Below are 23,698 nucleotides of genomic sequence, written 5' to 3' on the forward strand. Positions count from 1 at the left end.
GGAGAGAGATTGTAGGTATACCTTGAACCTTTTAGTGCTGGAAGGGTGGCCTTCTGGAAAGGCAGGGGTGCATTTGTGTATATGTATTTTAAAATGCTTCAATGGAGTTTGATTGTATGGTGGAATGTGGAAAGAAATAGAGGGCAAAGATGCAGCTATATAAAGGACCTGAGAACAGCTAGCCCAAAGCAAGATCACCCTACAGCTAACTAAAGCAGGTCAACAAGCAATTTATAGCTTATATATTATTCCTACCACAGTTTTTTATTAATCCAGTTTGATTTAATACTTATGTAAGCTTAGCTAAATAAAAACATTAACACATGATTAAATAGAATGATACCACTCACTTTCATAAGCATTCCAAAGAGCAGTATGGGAACTGTAGTAGTGCCAATCGATTACAGTTTATCAACAGTTTAACAACTGATCTAGTTGTTTCTATGATTTACTGAGTTTTGCCCATCATAAATACTCTTTGTGCTTTTTAATAAAAAAAGGTCTGTTGATTTCTTGCTTCTCTTCCTGTTTCAAGGTTAAAGTGTATGTAAAGCTTTTTAGATAGCATGGTGAAGGGTTGAAAGAACCCTCCAGTTATAGATTGTTGCCTGTGCCACCAAAAAGGTTTCCCTTAATTTTCTGACATGGAGGAAATAAAATGAAAATCTGTCCAACGTAATGGAATTCCCATCTTAGTGAACTGCCACAGGAACAGTGTTGGTGGCAATGATCACCAAGATAAATAGAGGGGTGAAATTTTCTTGCACAGACACAAACCGTGAGGGTCTTGTCCTATTATGCTCTATCCAAAACCAAATAAAAATTCTGACTTTTCATACACTTTAAACGATTGTTAGACCATTGCATGCTAGGTTCATATTACAGAATGAAAGAGTTTGATTAGCTGGTTCAGGTAAAGTATACAGACAGCGCAAGCAAGAAAAATAAAATTGAAATATATTCAAATTACAAATACCTTATCAGAATTGCCATTTCCCAGATCGGAATCATTGGAGCTCCCAAAATAAAGGCGCCATATGCTAGACTTGGGGTCTTCTGGGGGAATTTTGATCATTTCCAGAGAGGTAAGAGATTGATCTAAGACGCTCTCTGCTTCTCCTCCTGATTCATCAGACACGCTGCTGTGGTTCAGAAATATCATTGATGATAAACTCGCATCACTGTCAGATCCAGAGCCATTATCCTAAAAATATTAGGAGACAGATATTGGAAAACTGATCACTCTTTTGTATCTATAACACTAACCTCGGACTCTGAGTTCTATATATTTTCTTAAAAGTATCACTAATATTTGATCAATTAAAGTGGAAAAATAATATAGTATAGGTCCAAGATTGGAGCTGAATTCCTAACAGTGCTAGATAATTGGTCAGAGAGTCCTTGTAGTCTTTGAAACAGGTGGATTATTGTATAATCCAGAGAAGGAAGCAATTACAAGATATCTCATCAAATGTACATCACAAATTTATTGTGAAGACAGTGGGACTGATTTATTAAAGCTCTCCAAGACAGGATTTCTTAAAAATCATTTGCTATAAGCTAGCAAATGTTTTCAGTCCTGGACTAAATCAATCCCAGGTTTGCAGGATCCAAGTCTTGAAGAGCTTTATTAAATCAGGCTTAGTGTCACAGTTTGTGGCTCAAGCAGGGTTCCATTAAAAGCCACAATGCCACCTTGTGTGGGGGATTCTTTGACATATGTGCTCTGTTTTCCACAGTTATGCATTTGATGAGAGTGCTGGTGATTTCCCACATATCTGATAACTATACCTGTGTGGACCAGGCAGTATTGTGATAACAATTGGTTGTGTCCCTGCCAGACAGATGCTCTTGACATTTTTCCTGTCTTTGTTCAAGCTTACAATGAAATCCTATACCTTATGCTTATAGTTGGATTCTCCAGACTTCGAAAGACATACCTGTACCAGTGTGCTAGGTCCTAGCCTTGCATGAATGGCTTCCAGCTGAGCATTGTACAGCAAAGCTTTCAGATCAGCTCCGGTGAAGTTTTCTGTGACACTGGCTATGTGCTGCAGGTCCACATTATCATCTAAGAGCATGGGCTGACTCAGGCATTTTAGGATTTCATATCGGGAAGCCTTTATCAAGTGTAAAAACATAAAAATTCAATTAAATGACGTTAAAACAGAAACTAATTCTATATCCTGTCCATTTTAAAGCAATCACATCAAAGCAGATTTATTATCTCCAGCTAGCAGGTGGGAGCAGAGTAACAGACAAATGGTCTCATCAAAAGCTCACTGTTTGGGGGTGATGAGGGGACCTGTAACAGAAATTTTGGTAGAGGGGGATCAGACCGCCGGAACCCTGATTTACTGCTGTGCTGTTTGACACATTTGTGTAAAGCCCAGAATGGGAGAATAGAAAAAACAAAACTTTGCAGGTAATGCTCCCATGCACATATATTTTCTTTATTTCTAGCAATTTGACTGAAGCCCAGCTTTATTATTTCAAATGGACCACACAATACAATGTTCTCCCCATCACATTTTAGCACCCAGCACTTTTCAGTAACCACCTACCTGTTTTTGGGTGGTTAATGAAAAGTTGGGTCACAATACAAGGGCCACCAACCACCTACAGCTTCTTCCCATTTAGCCTAAAAAAAATCCAAGGGGACCATACAATATGAATTCAATATATAATATGAATGGTTTTTATAGTAGTGCCCCTAACCTCCCACCACTCAATTCCCATGAGTGTCATTCTCTACCAAATACACCTCTGGTTTGCATGCTGACCTGTTCTGGGGGTGGGCAGTACAGACACTCATCCAAGCGTCCGGGTCGGAGAAGAGCGGGATCAATCAGATCAGGGCGACTAGTAGCTGCCAGTACATAAACTCCTAAAGTAAGAAAAATCAAACAAAAATCAAAACTGAAAGGACTGACCCCTCACATTAATATTTTATATGTGAGGAATGTATAGTCAACTTCCTATGACCAGGAGACTTACCATGTAATCCCTCCACCCCATCCAGCTGGGTAAGCATCTGGTTGACCACTCTGTCAGTAACTCCGGTATTGTCATGACCTCGTCGAGGTGCAATAGAATCAAATTCATCAAAGAAAAGGATACAGGGCTTAGCAGCCTGTGCTCTGCAACCATATAATACAAGAAAATACATATTTTAGCAAGTTCTATCTAAGGAGATCCAGGAAGTTGTAAAACTAAACTAGCGAGTAGCAGGGTCATCTTTTGGGCTAGGCCTGTAGCAGAGATGTAAAAAATTACAAAGACTAGCTAAATAAAGCCTAAAGAACAACGCTTTTTACACTTAAAACAGTAAAATATGTATTTCAATTTTGTATTTAGCCAGGAGCTGCTTCCCCAATAACAATGGGTAGTGGGATTTCTGTTCACTAATCTCTGGACTTGTCTGCGCTAGCGACTGGCAGCGGTGGTGCTACGTATTGGGAACAGAAACATCCAGGATCCAGGTCTTCAGTGCGTGAATGGTCAGCGCCCACTCACAAAGATTTTCCAAAAAGATTTCTAAAATGATTATAAAAGCTTCATATTGCATATTGCAAATGTTACCTAGTAAAGACTTCTCGTACTGCCTGCTCACTTGCTCCAATATATTTGCTGAGAAGTTCCGGGCCCTGTGGGAAATAGAATTGAACATTTCCACTTTGTCATGGGAGATACTGATGCCATTAAATTGAATTTAGCAGCTTTGGTTAACTTGATATTAACTCTATGATAAATTTGCTAACCTAAATAATTTTCATTTTTAGAGCCATAAAAGGCTTTCATTTGGTTACATGTTTTATTAAACCCTAATGAACTCTCAATTTTTTTTGAAACATGCTATATGTGGATTCATTAATTTTTATTAGCACCCCAACAACCCAAGGCAGCTTTTCCTAACCTTTTTAAACATAGGGGAACCCATAAATGTTTTTCTGGTCTTCAGGGAACCTCTTTTTGATTACTATATCCACAACTCACAGTATGTTAGCGTGGTGATCAGAAGAATCAGATAAATGCCTCTTACATTGCTAGCCATTAAGAAGTATGCAACATTTACAGATAGCCAAAAAAAATCATTGGTGCCACCTAAATTGACCTCGGGGGCACAAATTGCTCATTGCTCAAGGAACCTTTTTTACTGTGCTCATATTTGTTTTTACCCATCATACATATACTGTACACACATCATATTCACCTTGATGCTGATGAAATTCATCCCGCTTTCATAAGCTACAACCCCAGCTAGCAAAGTCTTCCCAGTGCCTGGAGCGCCGTACAGCAAAATTCCAGATCTGTGCCGTATTGGGAGGGACGCAAATATCTCTGGATACTTCAAGTTCAAACATAAAACAAGCAGATTTATTGTCACATAGCTTTTTCATTTATACATTTTTTTTTTTACACAAAGACATGGTTTCACAGGTAGATGTAAGAAAAATATTCTTCTTACTGATTTACTAATGCCTACTAAATAAGTGTTATCATCTTAAGAAAAAAAGTGTTATTTGCATGATCACCAGGTGCAAAAATAGAGGGTAAAGGAGGTCTTCCCACCAGGATTTTGTAGAAAATGAAACCACTCTGGGTTGAGTCTTACCCCATCCTATTCAAAATAAAGAAATTAATCTTTGAAAGATAACAAAGATATGCTTGGATATGATTAGCAAACCACAGGGAGTGGAGTTAGTTGTATGCATAAGTAGATATATATCGTTGGTGCAGGAAATTATAACTTCAGCTTCAGCTGCATACCTTAAAATATATTTAAAGCCAGAACACTCCTTGCTTATTGCAATTAATTAGCAGTTAAAAATTAAAAGGCCTATTTAAGTAAAACAATGGAATGTACCCAAGTACTGTAGAGCAGACAGACCTCAATGATTAGAGAAAAGCAGGACATGTGACTTTCTCTCAATCCTTAACACAACTTTCTATGCTCTATGCGTAACTGAAGGAGAGTAGGTAACTGAGCAAACAAATCCATGTTTTTTTTTGGTTTTTTGTATTCACAGAACTCCTATCAAGTTCAATTAGGCTGGTACTACAAAGCACAAATCTTTAAAGAAGACGATTTATGTTAGGAAACGGGTACCTACATACGTCAGATGATTCTCGTTGGATATCAGCCCTGAGGCGTGTGTACAGTGCTCATCAATCATGGATCTGTCCTGGCGGATCCACGAACGGTGAAGGATCGTAGTGAAAGTGAAGGGGAGAGCGCAGGAGGGTGCTGCTGCATTGTTCTCCCTCCTCTCCATAGAGCAGTGTGGCACTTTGTGTACAGCGATCGTTCAGTCTGTTGTTGTTGTTGTTAAGGATCATGAAAGATCCTTTCTAACAACAATTATTAAAATGTGTGTTCGCAGCTTATGTTAGAAGAAATGAGCAATTGGGTCGGTTACAAAATCAAAAGTCTTAATGACCATAGCTTCACCCTGCTCCATTCTTTATACACATAACCTTGTTAAGACAGACAACAATTTTTTTATGCCTTAGGGCTAGTTGGCTCAAATCTGCACATCAGACTTCTATAAGAGCTGTACACATTACAGTCACTTCACTCTACTTCCAGGATTTATGCTTTGTGGTCTAAAGGTGTCTTTGCTTGTTGCCCAGGAAAAAAACAGTGGAAAAGTTTTTGTTAATCCAGACAATGCCAACCAGCAGCAGGTGAAATGGGTTATTATTGCAGATGCAAATAATTTTCTCCATTTTGAAAAATAGTATGTGTTAATTAAACATTAAAAGTGCTTATAAAGTAATCTATCTCATACAATTACTGCAGCAACTAAGATAAATTAATGGCTAGCAAGTCATGTACCTTGGCCGGTAATTGAATTATATCCATGAGAGTCTGTCTAACTTCATGCAATCCTCCCACCATACTCCAGCCTTGTTCTTTTGGCTTATGTAGGTTTGCATTCTTCAAGGACAAGGGAGTGAAACCTTTAAGAGCTTTCCGGAAGTCTGATGTTGTCAAAATCAGGTCTACATGAAAACAAGGAAAACAGAAAAGGCAGTCTTTGGTTCTTGGCATTGTTTAATCCACCAATATTTCATTAGATGTGACTTGATTATAAAAATGTGAATGGGGCAGGGATACTACACTTATGTCAAAGAAAAAAGTTTATTTGCTAAAACATGAAATAGAGGCATCTAATTTATAGCAATACCTTGTTATACCATTGTTTAGGCCATGTAAATTGCTAAAATGCCCTTTTCTTATCTTCTCCCTCAAAAGCGGTAATAGATGTCTACAAACGTTTGGCAACATAGTTTATGTAGTAATAACATTATATTACCTTGTTTATTCTGTATCTTTCTGGTAGCAAAACTAAATTCTATGGCTCTTTCCACAACCATAGTAAAATCTTTTGCAGCAAATCCTTCCGTTTCTTTAGCAAGTTGATGCAGGTCAAGATCTTGAAACCGAGTGATATCACATGAAAGTCTGTTTTCTATAATACTTTGCATCATTTTGTATCTTTCTTCCTATAAAAATAAAGAAATTTATCTAGGCACCTAATTAGAACATAATTCATATTTATCTGACGCTATATTTGTCTTTTATTGACTAAAAATGTGCTGAAATCTCCTTTCTTCCACTATACACCAATAAATGGAGACATGTCCTCAACCACCAATACAATATATACTGTCTACCAATGTAGCAAGGGAAATAACACAGGCCACAAGATCATTTACATTGATTACCAGTTCTTGGTATTCAGATAGTGTTGTTTTTAGCCATTTCAATAGGCCTGATTTATTAAAGGATAGGATACACTTTCATCATTGAATCTGAGTGATCCAGCAAACTTGGAATAGATCGGGTCTAGAATAAATAGCAAATGACTTTTAGGAAATTCATTGCAGTTTTGCTGGATTGCCCAGTTTCACTGGTAAAAGTGTTTTCTCTCCAGCCTAAAAGAGCTTTAATAAATCAAGCCCAATATCTTCACATTTTGCTGATTGTTGTTTTTTTTTGCTAAAATAATGATTTTAATAGTTTAATTGGAGGGGGTCTGCAAATTTAGTTTCTGCACAGTGGCCCTATAGCTGTTTACTAAAAGAGTAATCAGTGTATCATTTTATATTGATGTGTCTCATAATACAATATCATATTCCTTTACTATTATTAGGACTACAGTTACCTGAGCTGGTGGATGAACAGTTTTAAGGCACTGGAAAAGGTGGACTCCTTGTGTAGAAACCAGGACAGGATTTAGAGAGCGATCTGTCTGGCTTGTTGCAATTACAGTTATTTGGGTGTCCAAGATGATTATTTCCTTCATTAGGTCTTTCAGAACTGCAACACATAAAAGTATGCCATCATTTTTTTCTCATTTTACCATATTTCAAGTCATTTCTTTTTGGATACCAGAGGGACATATTTAGGTTAACCATATTTTGAAGTATATATATATATATATATATATATATATATACAGTATTAATAAAAGTAATTGAGTCTGATTATTAAAAGTATTTTATTAAACTTAATTGATTTATTAAATCTCTATACTAGAGAAGTTAGACTACCATGGGTGAAGTGGGTTGATCCAGCAAACCCGGAATCGATTTCCAAAAAATCATTTGCTATTAGACAAATATATTTTAAATCGTGGACCAGATCCATTCAATGTTTGCTAAATTACCCAGGTTCTCCCATGATGATCTATTCTTTAATTTTCTGATAATGATATAACTTCCCCATTCTCTGTTATTTTACATAAAATACTTGCTGTATCGCTCTCTGGCATAGAATAATGAACGTTTTTAATACAGTTGGATAGAGAAGTGATAGATTTTTCCCCGATGGTGAGATTCATTCTATTAACTGTCGCCGCAGAAAATATAGTGATCCAAAAAAGAAATCCAAAATGTTACAGTTGTTATTGACACAGGAAGTCAAGGGAAATCTCTCATTTTGGAGAGATTTCTTCCCATTTTCTGTTGGATCTCCAACAAAAAAAGTAAGGGGGAGTTATTTAAAAGGATATTCATCCTGCAACCACCACAATTTGCCAGTGAAGTGTGGTGCATAGTGCACAGTAAAGTGACCGCATGCTGAAATCGTGAACATAAATGTCATTACTGATAGTTCAAGTAAAAGCCATTTATTTGTGTTTCATACAGATACTGGTGTAAGGACCTCCAGTAAATAGCTTTTAATTTACCTGTATGTCCTGACATTTATTTCATGAGTTCTACATGGTGTCACTGTGCATCAGGTATCAATGGCGAATGTTCACAACAGAATATACACTTTGGTTTATCTGTGGAAATTTTGTAAATTTGTTTTTCTTCCAGTTGTACTTGACCAACTTTATATTCACCATTTGTGTTTGCTTGGCCATGCATGATTTTTTTACCAGCCAAGGTTAGGAAATAGTACCTGACTACATGGATGACCTTTACATACCGTAGGAAAAATGCTTGCTCTGGGCAGCTTCAGGGCTGTGCTCCATTTCTGGTGTCGCTGAAACACCAGCAATTTGATCCAGATCATCCAACAGTACAACAGCCGGTTGCCTCCATGCTGCTTCAGCGAAAGCTTCCTCCACAGTCTGACATATGCTCTCAAGTGTCTTTCCTGAAAGATGGCAACAAAAAGATAGGGCACTAGCTTCCAATCTACAGAAATAATTTTATACTGTTACTGTAATGAAGTATAACACATATACCACACCATAGAGTTCTGTCAAGCAAGATCTTTAACTTACAACCCTATTTCCCACCAAGTGAGAGGACAGTGAATGCAAAAAGCAGTATGCCAATTATCTCATTTTCTTTGTTCAAATGTGCTAAAATCCAACAATACTTACTTTTTATCATGACTTAAATAAGGTTTACAGAGTTGTATATCATGTTGTACCTCCTATTTATGCCTGAAGTTTATTTTTTTGTGAAACATATATTACCACATTAGCTAATCTCATAATAATTTTGGATATACAATCATCCATTTCAGGACATGAGAAAGAAAAACTGCTGCCCAGAATCTCCCATTCGACCTAAAGTCTGGTCTTTGCTTACCAGAATGATTGTGTGTGTCTTAGGCTAAGTACACACGTGCAATTGTTCTCGTCCGGATCCATGGAGCGTGGACGACGAACGATTGTAATGAAAGTGACGGGAGAGAGTGCGCAGCGGGATGCCGCTTCATTGTTTCCCCCCATCCCCTCTCCATAGAGCAGAACGGTGCTGTGTGTACAGTACTTGTTTATGCATTGTGCAGTGCTTAGCCGTTGGAAAGGATCGTGAAGGATCCTTTACAACAATGATTGCACGTGTGTACATAGCCTTAGGCCATTAGAATATACAGATGGTCTACTGATTATAGTCAGTTCTCCTTAAGGCAACCCTTATAACTACATAAAAAAGTACAGCAAGATATGAATGTACCTTTTAATAATTTGCAGTCTATTTCTTCCACATGAGCTTCTAAGCTGTCAGATGCTTCTTTACACAATGCCTTTGCTATGGTAGACTTTCCACAGCCCTAAGAAAAAAATATGACTGTTATGCAATATATTTTTCATTTTTAAATGGGAAATTATATTGATTGCTAGAAGTTTCTCTACTTTATAAACTCATTTTTGTACCATTTATTTAATTTTAATTCACAAATACATAAAGCATATGCTGGAATGCATAATTATATTACATAACACTAATTTTGCTAAATTAGCTAATTTAGGATTCTGTATGATCTAGGGGAATCCTCTGATTCATTTAGCTGTGGGTTGTTAACACACCCATAAGGACATGTCACACAGGTGGTCTTGAAGCTGACAATTTGTCATCAATGTCTGGCTTGCTAAATTTACATCTCCAAAAAAAAAAAAGTTAACACACCTTTGGTCCTGAAATAAGAATGGCTCCACTTCTGAGTCCTAAAGCTGTGGAGACTAACTGTCTAGACAGTGGACTTCCCATTAAACAATGGACAATATGGTCGTAGCAGGATGTAAGCAAATCTTCAACACCTCTGTAATATAAACACATTGTATTATTTCCTATGCTTGCATTTCCTATGCTTGTTAGAATACAAATAAGGATAAACCAGTGGTTACTTGTTTTTGCATATGCAACTTCTTGGACTGTCATACTTCTCTATGCTTTGGAAGTTAAAAGGTTACTAAAACAGCAAAAGTATGAAGCCAATGATGTGGAAAAAGTGTGAAAAATAGTGTAAACTTCCCCTATACACAGCCCATGCACGGCTGCGGGGGGTTGTCTGTAGACACTTTGTGCTGCAACTCTTGGGAAACTGTAAAGCACTTGGTCACAGGTTCGAACCTCTGCCAGGACACTATATGCATGGAGTTTGCAGGTTCTCCCCGTGTTTGCATGGGTTTCCCCTGGGTACTCTGGTTTCCTTCCAAGTCCCAAAAACATGCAGTTAAGTTAATAAGCTTCCCCCAAAAAATTTACCTTAGTCTGTAAATTTAAAGAACTTTAAGACCACATAGCGTATATTTTATGGGATTTAATTCTATTAGTAAATGTCCTAAATGTCCTAGGTACTTTTGAATTGAATGAAGCACAAATTACTAGGGGAAGTAAAACTCTGTTATCTATTCTTTCTTAGTGGCTTAATAAACAATATTACATAAATGGATAGACCCAGATCCGCCTACATTAGGTCTTTTAAAGAAAAAATGGACCTTGTTTACAAAATGGCCTGGATAGAGGCCTCATTAGACAAGGAGTCCAAAGTTCTTTGGAATATGGGGGTCCTATAAAGAAACTCAAACATATCCAATAAAACAACAAATATTGAAAACTTTTGAACATACTTTATTTGACTTTGTACTTATAGTAAACACTGATTTGGTTAATTAAATTGTTTATGAACTTTGTTTATATGCATTATTGTAAATTTTATTTTGTTATGTTTGTAACCTTTTTGATTTGTTTAAATATGTTGTTGTATATTGATACATCCTTCAATGAAAAATTAAATAAAAAAAAGACCCTAAAGACATTAAAAGACATATGACTTTAGTGGGGACATTAGATTGTGAGCCCTTCTGAGGGACAGTTAGTGACATGACTATAGACTTTGTAAAGTGTTGCTTAATATTTCTGTACTATATAAATACTGTATATTAATACTAATAATATTAATATGGATGTCATAAAAGCTGCTACAATCCTTAAAGAATCAATACACCCAAAAGTGAAACCTGATGGGGTTAGTCAGTGCTCAGTAGTGAGATCTCCATGCCATAATCCCGAACTCTGTTTCTGTCCAATGTATCCACCCATCTTTATGTGTTCCAGTTCCACTTGTCACATGCAAGACAATATGAAAAGTCCGACAGGTGAGCAGATATGCAGAGATCTCCCTAACAGAGTACCCAGGAGATATAGCAAACTAGCAGGTGGTCTATAAAAATCAGTTTTGGATAGACAGACCCTCTGACAAACTGGATTTAAACTACAATTGTCTATGCTTGTAACAATATAATATAAAATATATAATTGTAATGCATACCTTAGATTCTCCATCTTCAAGTATGGGAGTGTTTGGTCAACTTGTGGAGTTTTTGCAGGATCCTCAGATGGCTCAGACTCCAAATCCACCTTGAAAATTTCAAGAAGACCTCAGAACCACAGAACAAACATATATATAAAAAAATGCATACATACATTTCACTTGAAGTAGAAAATCAGAAACTCAAATAGAAAAGGCACATTTTATTAAATAACTACATTTAATGTATGTATACATATATTGAAAGCTGACCTACAATGTAGGACCAATATTTAAATGTGAATGTGGTAAGAATGGAGCACTAGTTGTCATGGGCCTGTGGATTAAGGTAAAGTATAACTATCACCCTTGCAACTTTTTGCAAAAAGTTGCAAGTTAGGCTGGGGTGTTCCTCTTTCTGACAATAGTCTCCAACATTTTCGCCTTTATTAAGGAGCCTATTGCTACCTGTGCCCTATGCTACCTCTCCCTTCCCTGCCACCAAGATTGTCAATGTGGCATAGGTAAGGAAAGAAGATTGTGATTGGCTCGGTCAAAAATCAGAGGATTTTAACTGGCTGCATGTGCTGGATTTCATCCTGACCCAATTTATTGGGTTGAAGAACAAGGCAAGGAACCTGTGCACCATGAGTGAGGAGGGAAGGAAGGGTGACACAGCAGGAAGAAGCAAAGCATGAGAGAGAAGCTGCCAGGGTATGAGGGCTCAGGTAGGTGGTAGGTACAGTATGTGTCAAAGCACATAATTAACACTGCAAGGGTCACAGAGGAATAGGATAAAGGGAGACTAGTTGTACAATTTGAAAAAGTGACAGCAATTGCCACTCCTCTTCTGAGCCTCAGTTTTTATCTCTAGGGGGTGGGTAAATCTGAAGTTTTGCTGGGTGACCTACTAATTTCTAGTTACAACCCTATCTGTCAAATTCCCTACAAGCCCTGTCTATCTTATTCCCTCTAGAAAAAGCAGGCATAATAATCTGTATATAAATGGTGGGATGAGGGGACAGTAAAATTTCATTTTTTTTAAGCACACATGGATTCACCTTTCATTTTTTTCCAATTTGTTCCTGAAATCTAAACACTTGTACTTGGTGACTTTGCATATACGAGCCACACATAGATTAGTTTCAAAGGTTGTGTATACCCAGGCAATATATAATAACACCTCTTTACTGAAAAAAATATTTACATCTTTATGTTTACCAGTAATAAATGGATTCCTTTGTTGCTTATTACTCCTATTCCTGAAAACCACCATTTACTCTAAGCTGCACAGCAAAATATCTTACTTGATATTTACATAAATTTTTGTTTTCTGCAGTTGGTTTGGGTATAAGATGTAGACTTGATCCTGTGCTGAATCCTGAGTAGACTCATCCAAATAGTATGAGAACTCCACCAGGTCTGTGTGGAACACAAAAACAAACATACCAGTGGTAAATCTACCATTTAAAAAACAATATATTTTCTAGAAAAATGCTTTTCCCCTCAATTCCCCAGTGGCAAGAGTAGAAGAACTAATTAGGCTGTGTTTATAAATGCTTTCACCCAAAATTCAAACAACTTTCAGAGAAATTTGAACATTTTCAATGTTATTCGAAAGAAAAAAAATCGAGTAAATCGAGTTAAAGCATGTAAAAATGGACATCTTATCTCATGCAATAGCTGCATTATGAACTAAAATGGAAGGAAGAGGAAGGTGTAGCTACGTACAAACATGCAAAAATCTTTCACAATCCTTTCCAACAACAAAAGACTGAAAGGTGCATGAATGAGTGCTGTAGATACAGCCGTTGTGCTGTATAGAGAGGAGAGGGGGAGAACGATGGAGCGGCACCCTGCTACTCTCTCTTTCCTTCACTTTCATTATGATCATTCGGCGTCCGTCCACCTGACAAGACGGACAACGAGCGCTGTACACATGCCAGATTATTGTACGATATCAGCCCTGAGGCGATTATCGGATGAGAATCATCTGACGTGTGTACGTAGCCTTACTCTCCAGAAGAAAACATTACTTATGGTGCACAAGACTCATAACATTTTCTGGTAATTCACTGGAGTGCAAACCAAGATTTGCCATGCCAAAGGTTTCCATATAATGAACTAGTAAAAAGGTCCAGTCCACCAGACAATAATTACTTCAGGGTGTGGACAACAGTAGTATGAATTGTACTTTTACTTACTGGCAGAATGCACAGGTGATAAAGCCTTACTTCAAGTTTTCCTCTCTGTGACAAAAAAACGATTTAGATAATCTGCCTTGGAAGTCCAATTCCAGCCAACACTTTTTTCTATTCATTATGCATATTGTAGAAATACTTTGCAGCCGAATATTATTGCCTTGCCTCTCTTAGATCATAGGTTTACAAAATTAGTCAAAGGCAATTCCCTTTACTCTCTTGTTAATAGAAGTTCTGTATGAAGTTTCAACCTTAAGCAGTTTAAAAGTTTGCAGTTGTGCGGTGTCTGCCATACAGAAAGTACTATGCAGAAAAAGAAATTATAAGCTCAGTTCTAGGAAGTTTTTACACCCACTAATCAAACTCAGACTTTCATTGGAAGTTTTATGTAGATTGTTAATAACGTGGGCAGAGAAAACACATCATCGCTGACCTTGTACAGTAATCATGCATGTGGCCATAATGTTTTGCAGACCATTTAGATAACTTGAACAATTTGGGATGTGGTTATAAATGATTCTTCTGTCAAACTGACCTAAATTCACCCATAAATTTATTGAAATTTGGCCTTTCCTATTGTGATTGCTGTGCACTTGTGACACAGCAAACCTGGAATGGACCTGATTCAGGATTCAAAACATAAATAGCAAAAGAGCAAAATAGCAAAAGATTTTGATGAAATCTATTCCAGGTTTGCTGGATCACCTGATTTCACTGATGAATATGTATCCTCTCCAGCCTTGGAAAGTTTTATTAAATCAGGCCCATTGTTTCAATAGGCATGAAACAAGAAATGTAAAAGGATTTCAATGGAGCCGAAGTTACGGGGAATCATTTATAAATATGGCTCTTTAGGTTTGGCACATTTATAAGGTTTACCCACCTTCATTAATAGACAGCTGTACGTTGCATGTTTTCCCTGATATCCAAGGCGATAATGAGGAACTAGATGCTTGAAGCCAGGATTTAAATGCAGATTTTATATCTTCTACTGTGACTGTTTTACTCTGAAAAAAACATGGGGAGAGTATAGCAGGCTACAATGTATTGTGATCAGAAATTAAGCATACATTAAAGTGTATTTCCCTGTAGAAAAAAGTGTACCAAGATACAGAAACATAGTGAAAATAAATCTCTTTATGAGACATTGTCGCTAAAACAAGTGTCCCTTGCAAAGAAGATAGTTAATACACCTGCCACCAATCTCCACCGTATTGAAAAGAAACCCTCAACTGAAGAATTTTTATCCACCACTTCTGGGAATGTGAGATTCAAAATTAGCTGATGTGCATTTTTAAAATGATCCTCTAACCTCTACATTGTTACTGTGCAGGGTCAATAAGCCTGATTTATGAAAGCTCTCCAAGGCTGGAGAGGATACACTTTCATCAGTGAAGCTGGGTTATTCAGTAAACTTGGAATGGATTTCTTCAAAGTCATTTGCTATTTGCTAGTAAATGTTTTAAATCCTAGACCAGATCTTTTCCAGATTTTCAGGATCACCCAGCTTCATTGATAAAAGTGTATCCTCTCCAGCCTTGGAGATCTTCAATAAATCAGGCCCTATGTGAGAAAATGCAGCGGGGATCTAGAAATCCTTCAAACTGAGATGTCTAGGTAGGTGCAACTGATTGTTACATTTCAAAACAACATAATTTAAAAGTTCATCTCCAGCTAAAACTTTTATTTCACCACAAAGACTCAGAAGGGGTTAGGGATTTCAAATAGCTTTATCACCATTTATTACATTGTTGGCGAGATTCCCTCATATTTTCTGTCATACTAGGAAATCTCTTAGCAACGGCACAGATAAAATTGCATTGGGGCAGCGATACATGCCCAACAAGGTAACATCATGATGACTTGAAACTATGACTTGTGAACCAAATTGTTTTTGAGTGAAAGTACATCATGTCTTCTTGTACATTCAACTGTTACTCTCTTGCATATGGGGAGTCCTGTAAAGGTGACTGGGCAGCTATATAGCCACTATAAATCACTTTTACAAAACATTTTTGAGAGTGGTACACTAAACACATATGTATAAAATCAGCACTATCAAACAGTGGTGTTGAGTGCATGTGGTAAGAACCTGTAATATCTGTGTTTCTGTAACTTTAACAAGCAAAGTGTTGCCTTTTTCATTGCCATGCTATATACAAATTTTATAGTCACTTTTTTAAATACATGCATTGATGTAGTATTGTTTTATATTTGTATTTGTATGCAACTAAAAATTTTTAACATGAGTAGTTGAAACAGATTAGTTGCACTGTATTGTAATGAACCCATCCCCTACATAATGTAAGATTCTGTCTGCTGTGGACCTTACAATGTATTATGTCCACTCACCATGGGCTGCTTTGGTCGCAGGGTAAGCGATGAGGGGACCTTGGGTTGGGACTCCAGTGATTGTATTTGAACAGCTGATGATGTATTAATATTTAAAATCCTTCTAAGCCTTTCTGGAACCTAGAAAAAAAACAGAGTTAGGTTGTTAAGTGGACAAAATTACTGTTCTCATTTGTATTGTTGACATTCCACAGTGCCCTATTCAAAGCCATTTTCACCAGTACTTGTTCAAAAGAAGCCTACAATCTATTGTGCCTACCACATTGACTATGAAGATGAGTCTTCTCATCTAGATTTAGATGCATTACTGTATTATGTGAAAATGTTCTGTCAGACTGTGGGCTATTTGTAGGAATTGAACTTTTTTGGGCATGATTTATAAAAGCCCTCCAAAACTGGAGTAGATAGACCATCATGGGAGAACCTGGGTGATCCAGCAAAACCAGGTTCTTCCATAATAGTCTATCTTCTCCATTCATGGAGAGCTAGGGATCTCTCCGTGGAGGCTCATCTCATTGCTGTTGGGCATCAAAAAGTCATTTCATATGATAAAGTTTGATCTCCTCCCCCTGAATATAAGAATTGAGGGTCAGCTGCCATGAAATGGGCTGGCACACATGGGCAAAGAGTTGATAAATATTGATAGACAGTACATAAGTCATATCATGTCTATGAAAGATCCAGCAAATAAGCTTTTTATATTCTTATCTTATTTAGATCTAAAACTGAATTTTAATCTACTTATATTATGCCTTCTCTGGTTCCTCCCTTCCGGTCATCAACAAGCTTATTCAATTTTCATTTTGTTTTCCATTATTTTAGATACCATCCCTAGGACTCTGTACTTTTCTGTGGAATTCAGACAAATTGGGCCAGATTTATTACAGCTCTTCAAGGCTGGAAATGATACACTTTCATCGGGTGATCCAACAAACCTGAAATGGATCTGGTCCAGGATTTGAAGCCTTGAAGAGGTTTAATAATTCAGACCCATATTATTTTGTACAAAGGTCCAACAGAGTGTTGTACATACCTTCCTGAAAACAAATAATTGTAATTGCCTCAGTACACCTCTTAGGAGCCTTCACCATTGATGCAAACAGCAGGCTGCATCTTGGGAGGGACTTACACTAAGATAAAAATGCATTGATGGATGAATATCAGCATCGAGGAGTGAGTGTTTCTAGGCAGGCGGTAATTTGGATGCATGTACTTTGCACATGTGATGCTGACCCTCCATGAGCACAGTGGGGATCCACATCTACTAGACTTGGCTTGTTCAGACCTTCAAGTGGCTGTAAAAGTTATTCTTTCACAGCTTGAAAATGCTTTAGAGCACCAATTCAAGTCTATAGAAGTAGCAGGGGTAGCAAACCAACCCGGATGATGCATGTAGTATGCAAAAGAATGCAGTAATGCCGTTTACAATCGCTTTAAAAAACTCCTAAGCCCTATCGGCTAACCTAAAACGGAACTAAACTCCCCTCTCTTCGCTCCATTGCCGCCACCAACATCTTAACCCAGCCCTCTTCCTGGTTCCGGTCTTTAGCTATCTTGATTGGACAGGCTGGACCGAAACGACTCCTGTGTATGTACACGGAAGTTCATTTATTCCCAGCAGCTAAGATCGCATAGTAAGCTGGACATTAGCAGCTTGTTGTACATTCAGCAAAATATTGCAAACAGGCAGATAAGTCTGTTTAATTATAGAAGATGCGCAGGCTTTTCCATCTGAAATATTCGCCTGCTCACAATCTAATTTCTCTTAGGTTTTGTTCCACTAAGTTATTAAAGCAGAACTAAAGCTCCACTTTAAAATTTTAATCTGGCAAGGCTTTATTGCAAAAAGGGACAGACGAAGTTCCTTCTGCAATAAGCATTCTCACCTGCCCGATTTCTTCATAGAACTGTCAAAATCACTGAGCGCGCATCCAGGCTTCCTCCGTGCTTGCTGGGATTGTGCGCGGGAGATGACCGAATATAGAAACTAGGAAGAGAAGAAGATAGTGCTACCCTGCGATAGAATAGGACAGGCGAGTATAGCAGGGTTTAGTTCCTCTTTAAGACTGCACACATTCACAAAAACTGTAGCTTGCTACAAATTGATTCTATAAATAAACACATTCACTGACCCACACTTTGGCAGTATGCGTATTTCCATTTCTGGTATCATACTCAATGACATCCTTGATATCTTCAAAACCATGCCATACAATCTTCACCATTGCCTCCGGCCACCTTGTGGATGCTTCTCCAGGCTCAGTTTTTCCATCTGATCGCTCTGTACTTAATTTTGTTTGTTTTTTACGTCTCTTTGGTGATGGGATTTCTACCATTCTTCCATACGATACAATCACATCAGTCATTAAAGCAGATGGTTCTGGGTACCATAAAAAGACCTGGACAGTATTATCATTAGAATGCTGAGTGAAAGCTGCACTGCTCTTTATTATATGAGGGACATGACGAGACACCCGGAAGATGCCTTCTAACTGAATCTGTTTCAAAAAAGTTCTCTCAAATAAGTCCTGATCAGTGCCACCTGAATCTTGCAAGGGGTCCCTTCCCAGGGCACGGTAGAATAGGCTTCCCAGTCTGTCCCATAAAGCTGAAACATACGGCAAGCCTTCAGGGTTTTGTATTACAGCAGATTCATTTTCTGCTTCAGATACAGAGGGATCTGTTTTGTCATTAGTTGATGAACCACGAGGTGCAGATTTCTCAGGCATATTATTAGATCTTCTAGATAAACCATCAGTTCTTAATTGTGAAAAGTGTGACTGAAGATCTTCCGAGTCTCTGGATTTTGGGGACACTATAAGCTCTGTTAGTGGTTCCAGTCTGCCGTAACTTGCTGTCGGTGTCAATGATCCTGAAAATAAAAAATGTTTTCAAATTTTATATTGTGACATAATTTACTTTATATATACTGAAAGCATATTCCATGTTGCTTTACAGAGTTCATTGAGTATATATTAGCACCCGTAAGGGAAGGAGCTGTGGTACTGTGAAACATGGAATGCTAAATTCAGAGGGTATTGGGAATCATGCACCTCAATCTCACCTGGAAAAGGGATTAAAGGGTCCATGAATAAATGTGTTGCTGCAAACTTATTTGGGATCCAGGCTAAAAGTGTCCTGGGAGGAATGTGTGGGCCAGACACTCCATCCTGCTTCCAGGCCAGAAATTGAGGGTAGCTGGGAAGCACCTGGCTGATAATAAAAGGGCACGTGTCTCTGAGCCTGAGGCCAGGTGTGGCTCAGGTAGAGAGGCTGTGTGCTGGGACAGCCAGGTAGACTTCCCAAAAGATGAGGTCTGTGGGATACAGAGAGACAAAGCCAGAAGGCTAAATTTGTGTTTTTCTGCCATGCTGTAAAAACACTGCCCCCCTGCAAGGATCAACCCTTGGCACATTGATGGTTTTGTGAATAAATGTGGGCAGAGTTTCCTGAAATTGGAAATACCTCTCTGCAGTGAATGTGTTTGAACCCAGGTGTGTAGTGGGGCGGGCACGCCGTGTCCTCACTTTTCTCGGGACCCCTGTATAGGCTCTGCCTGCTCGCTCACCACTGATAGCCTTCACTATTACCATGCCCCCTCTTCTTTTTTTATGACTACACCCGTTTGAAGCTAATCCCCCCACAGAATGAGCAGCCTATTGTTCCTGCGTCACACTTTTTGGGTCAGATTTTAGGTTGTTTTGCTGTTAAAGTCAAACTCAGAATTGCTTTAGCTTGCAAGGTAATTTAAACAACAGATTTAGACCTAAACTATGTAGTGCAATTTTGCTAATGACTTTAAAGTCAGTAAACTTACCTATTTGAATGTAAACACATGTGTGCGAGTCAACCCATACTGGGAATACAGCCTTTGGATAAACTATACGAATCTGGTTGAGAAGGCTTGTTTCCAGGGCAGATGCATGTAGTTCCTAGTAAAAAAACAAAAAAAAACATATATTAGTATTCTTCCAGAAATGTATTTAAGGTGGGTGAGAAGAAGCTGTAGGCTATTGGTGGCCCCTGTATTGTGACCCAGCTTTAAAAGCAACCGGGTGGTTCCAGAAAAGTGCCGGGTGGTGCACCTGGATAAAAGGGACTTGGGGGAACACTGCATGTATGTTACAGGTGAAACTATTATACAGAATGCTTTTGTACCATAGATTTCTAGGTACCATTATAACAGTGTAAAGCCTTTTATATGAAGTGCATGTACAACATAGATTTCTACAAAGTACTCACTTTAATGCCAGACCCTGCAATAGCAGCTTTTACTTCAAGCCTAACCTTGTAACCTATGATGAGTCCCTGAGAAGCAAACTTCTCTTCAGGCACCAATGATATCCCATAAAAAATGTTGTAAATCTCATAACTGTAAGTAGCAAGCAATTATTTAGGCGCAAAAGAACTGAATTTTTCTGAAAAATCAGATTTACATCATACATAGGTCTGTCATAGGTAAGTCCCTGTCCTTAAAGCATAATATATTCTGATGCTTTGGTGGCTAAGTGGATAGCACTCTGGCCTTTTCAGCATTGCGGTTCCAGGTTCTAATCTTGGCCAGGACATCTCCATGGTGCTTGTATGATATCCAAAATTTGTGTGGGTTTTCAAGAGTAGCTCACAACCCGATGTCCCAGTTGCCCCTATGTCGTAATTGTTAAATGTTCCTATCATAGTCTAGGCCCAAATTCCTGTAGAAGAAAGCTAATAAACATACCAGTACATTATGGGATGTGGGATAAAACAAGAGTGCCCCAGGGTAACATAAATGTAAAAGTTTAAGCAGATAGTTTCCTGAACAAATATCAAACCTGGCACCCTTGAAGTGCAAGGCAAGTGTGCTTGTTAAGTTTATGTGCCACCAACTCATGCCATAGTTTGCAGCTCGATGTCAGAAGGGCACACTTAATCCTTTTTGTCTTGGATAGTAAAGGGCCTTGTTCCACCACTGCATGAGTCTATGCAAGCAATCAGAGAACACGTGAAAAAACTGATGATCCGCTGCTTCTGAAAAGTTCTCCATAATTAGTTTACAGATATCACAACCTAGATCTCTCCTGTCTGTGCCAAATATTAGCCCACACTCAGCTATAACAAGGCTATTAATAAAATATCCCCTGGATGGAAGGTATTGGCAGGAATTCAGTGGCTTTATTTGCCAGCTATTTGGTGAGTTACTGCTCCTATTCTTAGAAATCTATGAATATTGTTCCGGCTAAGCATTATTTATAAAAAGCGGTCAGATATATTTAGTAGCGATTGTCTTTGAGCTCTTGAATCTAGCAAAGGTCGGAGAGAGAAGATAGATACAACATGCCAAAGTCTACTAAGGTATAAAATGTCAAACCAGATGAGAAAACAACTTGGGTTCACCCATGGGTTTTTTTTTAATTTTTTTGGAAGGAAGATCTTTCCTGATGTGACAACTGTGCAGTGCGAGTTTGGGTGAAGTGAGAACTCAGAAGGAAGATCATGGCGTTGCTGGACTAAATAGTGAGCACCCGAGAGAAGCCAAGACAGTGCAGAACTTGTTAGGCTCTATATGTAGATGGATCGAGAATTTTTCATAGATTAAATAAGTGATTTTTTTGTTTTTAATTGAAATTCCACTTAATGCTTAGGCTGACTAAAAACTTGGATGGAGTCCCTTAATGCTTTATAACCTTGTGAGTTTAAATTTCAGCTTGAGCTACTGAATTTTGTAAATAAGTCTTTTTAAACCAAAGGAGATGGCAGAAAACATTTGAAATAAGCTGAGAGCTCCTCTTGCTGGCTAGATAAGACTACAAAAACTGATTTATCAATTGATATTTACTTGTCTTGAAAAAAGAAAGTAATGTAATATGTATTTTTGCTCACGACTACATTAAAAAAAGAAATATATATAAAACCATTATGTATTCCCTTTGTAATAGCTAAATATTAAAATAAATAGACCAAAAAATATTCAAAGCATATTACCAATATTTCCCAATCATCTGCAGTCATAGGTTCAACGGTGACTTCCTTGCATGATGTGACGTTAGAGCATTGCTTGAGGAACACCTGTAAATATTAAATATAAAAATTATTTGCAGTACTAGAAACCTATGGTGATAATACAAATGGCAACATTCTCATACACTTGAAGTACAAATGTTCTCAACAAGCAAAAAGTAATAATAAAGAGCATTTTAGCCAAACTTTTTAAGCTTTGGATGAAGCAAAAGTCCTTGTTTTTAATGCTATCTGGGACCTGTTAGAGAAATCTGCCCCCATTTACGGTGTCAGTGATGGGGGTTTCATTGGACAGGCCAGAATCACTTTAACGCTTTCATGTCCAAGGGTAATTCCAATCTTTATTGGAACAAAAAAGGAAAAAAAAATCCTAATATATGCCTTCATCCCCAAGCATCTTTGGCCCAGTCCGGTGACAATGAAGGTCCTCTGTGCCCACTTTTTGTCTGTGTGCTGGTCCAAATTACTGCAAAAGTCAATGGCGTCATGTACTAATAATGTCTTTCCTGTGGTGGCAAGTAGAACTGAGTATTGCAGAGAGCCACTGCCATTGTGACATAAGCATCATTCTCCCATGAGCCCAGGCTGGCACAATGACGCACCCCCAGGGGGTATAACCATACTGATGTGTAGTTGTAAAAAGAGAAGAGGAGACACAGTACGTGCCCGCCCCACTACTTTCCTTTCTATAAGTCACTCAAAAGGGGAAGAAACTTCCCCCAGAGTGACGTCATGATACCAGAACTCGCACAATCTCCCATCGCAAGTCTGAGCCTGGGTTGTGTTCAGCGAGACAACCCACCGTCCTGCCTGCACTTCCATACGGGAGACATGGTCTGCGGCTCTGGCCGGTGCCCCAGACCACCAAAGAATCCTTTGAAAAAGAAGAATGGGCACGCATGCTCATTCCCGAATCAAGTGAGGGCACGGCATTCCCACCCATGCCCACCCTACTACACCCCTGTAACCGTGTCAGTCTATGTTTACAAAAGTTGGTTAAATGATACTAGGCTTTAAACCGGTACAGCACTGACATTAGGCAGATGAGCAATATCTGGGCAGCACGGTTGGCTTTGCAGCGCTGGGTCACAGGTTTTAATCACAATTTTAATCATAATCTTCATAGGCATTTTTGCTTTTTGCATCATCACCAAAAGTTTTTTTTTAAAAATGAGCAATATAAAATAGGCAAAGAAAACGAAGTGTTGCCCCCAAATATCCTGCATAATATGAGCACAGTATATGAAAGTCATGTCATGAGTGAGTAAGGCCCAGGATGGTATCAGTTTGGGACATTACAGCAAATAGGAAACATATTTGCTCAGTAACTACCTGAGGATAGATCAAATATAGATATATACAAGGGATTTATCTAGAAAAGATATTGAGCGGAACATTGCGCATAGGATAGAAGTTGGCAAAAATGGAGGATAAGGTAGAGGGATGGAGGGAACAGGGGGTAAAAGAATAGTACAAAGGAAGGGGCATTAAACTGAGGTGAAGATTATTGTTCGATCCAGGTGAACTGCATCTGCATACAGAGTTATGCATGGCCATTATAATGCATTTTAATGTTCAACACAATGCACTGCAACATGCGACAGTGCTTTTGGAAGGGAAATGTATCAATGAGAAAAATTGC

At 38.2% G+C, this 23,698-nt stretch overlaps 1 protein-coding gene across 5 annotated transcripts in view; it reads right to left on the bottom strand.

Annotated features, from left to right (window-relative positions):
* Positions 1-23,698, bottom strand: part of PEX1 (peroxisomal biogenesis factor 1) — a 42,299-nt gene that overhangs the window by 7,988 nt on the left and 10,613 nt on the right. For all 5 annotated transcript variants that reach the window (XM_072412856.1, XM_072412858.1, XM_072412855.1 and 2 more), the window contains 19 exons: positions 22,021-22,104; positions 19,874-19,988; positions 18,189-18,928; positions 16,057-16,176; positions 14,588-14,711; positions 12,822-12,925; positions 11,525-11,613; positions 9,880-10,012; positions 9,427-9,523; positions 8,444-8,614; positions 7,173-7,327; positions 6,321-6,510; positions 5,840-6,006; positions 4,214-4,348; positions 3,583-3,647; positions 2,998-3,140; positions 2,784-2,887; positions 1,941-2,120; positions 977-1,204 (listed from right to left, as the gene is read on the bottom strand). In XM_072412856.1, the coding sequence (XP_072268957.1) occupies positions 977-1,204; positions 1,941-2,120; positions 2,784-2,887; positions 2,998-3,140; positions 3,583-3,647; positions 4,214-4,348; positions 5,840-6,006; positions 6,321-6,510; positions 7,173-7,327; positions 8,444-8,614; positions 9,427-9,523; positions 9,880-10,012; positions 11,525-11,613; positions 12,822-12,925; positions 14,588-14,711; positions 16,057-16,176; positions 18,189-18,928; positions 19,874-19,988; positions 22,021-22,104 (3,144 nt within the window). The remainder of the gene's footprint in view (positions 1-976; positions 1,205-1,940; positions 2,121-2,783; positions 2,888-2,997; positions 3,141-3,582; positions 3,648-4,213; positions 4,349-5,839; positions 6,007-6,320; positions 6,511-7,172; positions 7,328-8,443; positions 8,615-9,426; positions 9,524-9,879; positions 10,013-11,524; positions 11,614-12,821; positions 12,926-14,587; positions 14,712-16,056; positions 16,177-18,188; positions 18,929-19,873; positions 19,989-22,020; positions 22,105-23,698) is intronic.

This window comes from Pyxicephalus adspersus, chromosome 5 (genome assembly GCF_032062135.1).
Source record: "Pyxicephalus adspersus chromosome 5, UCB_Pads_2.0, whole genome shotgun sequence".
In the NCBI taxonomy this organism is placed as follows: Eukaryota; Metazoa; Chordata; class Amphibia; order Anura; family Pyxicephalidae; genus Pyxicephalus; species Pyxicephalus adspersus.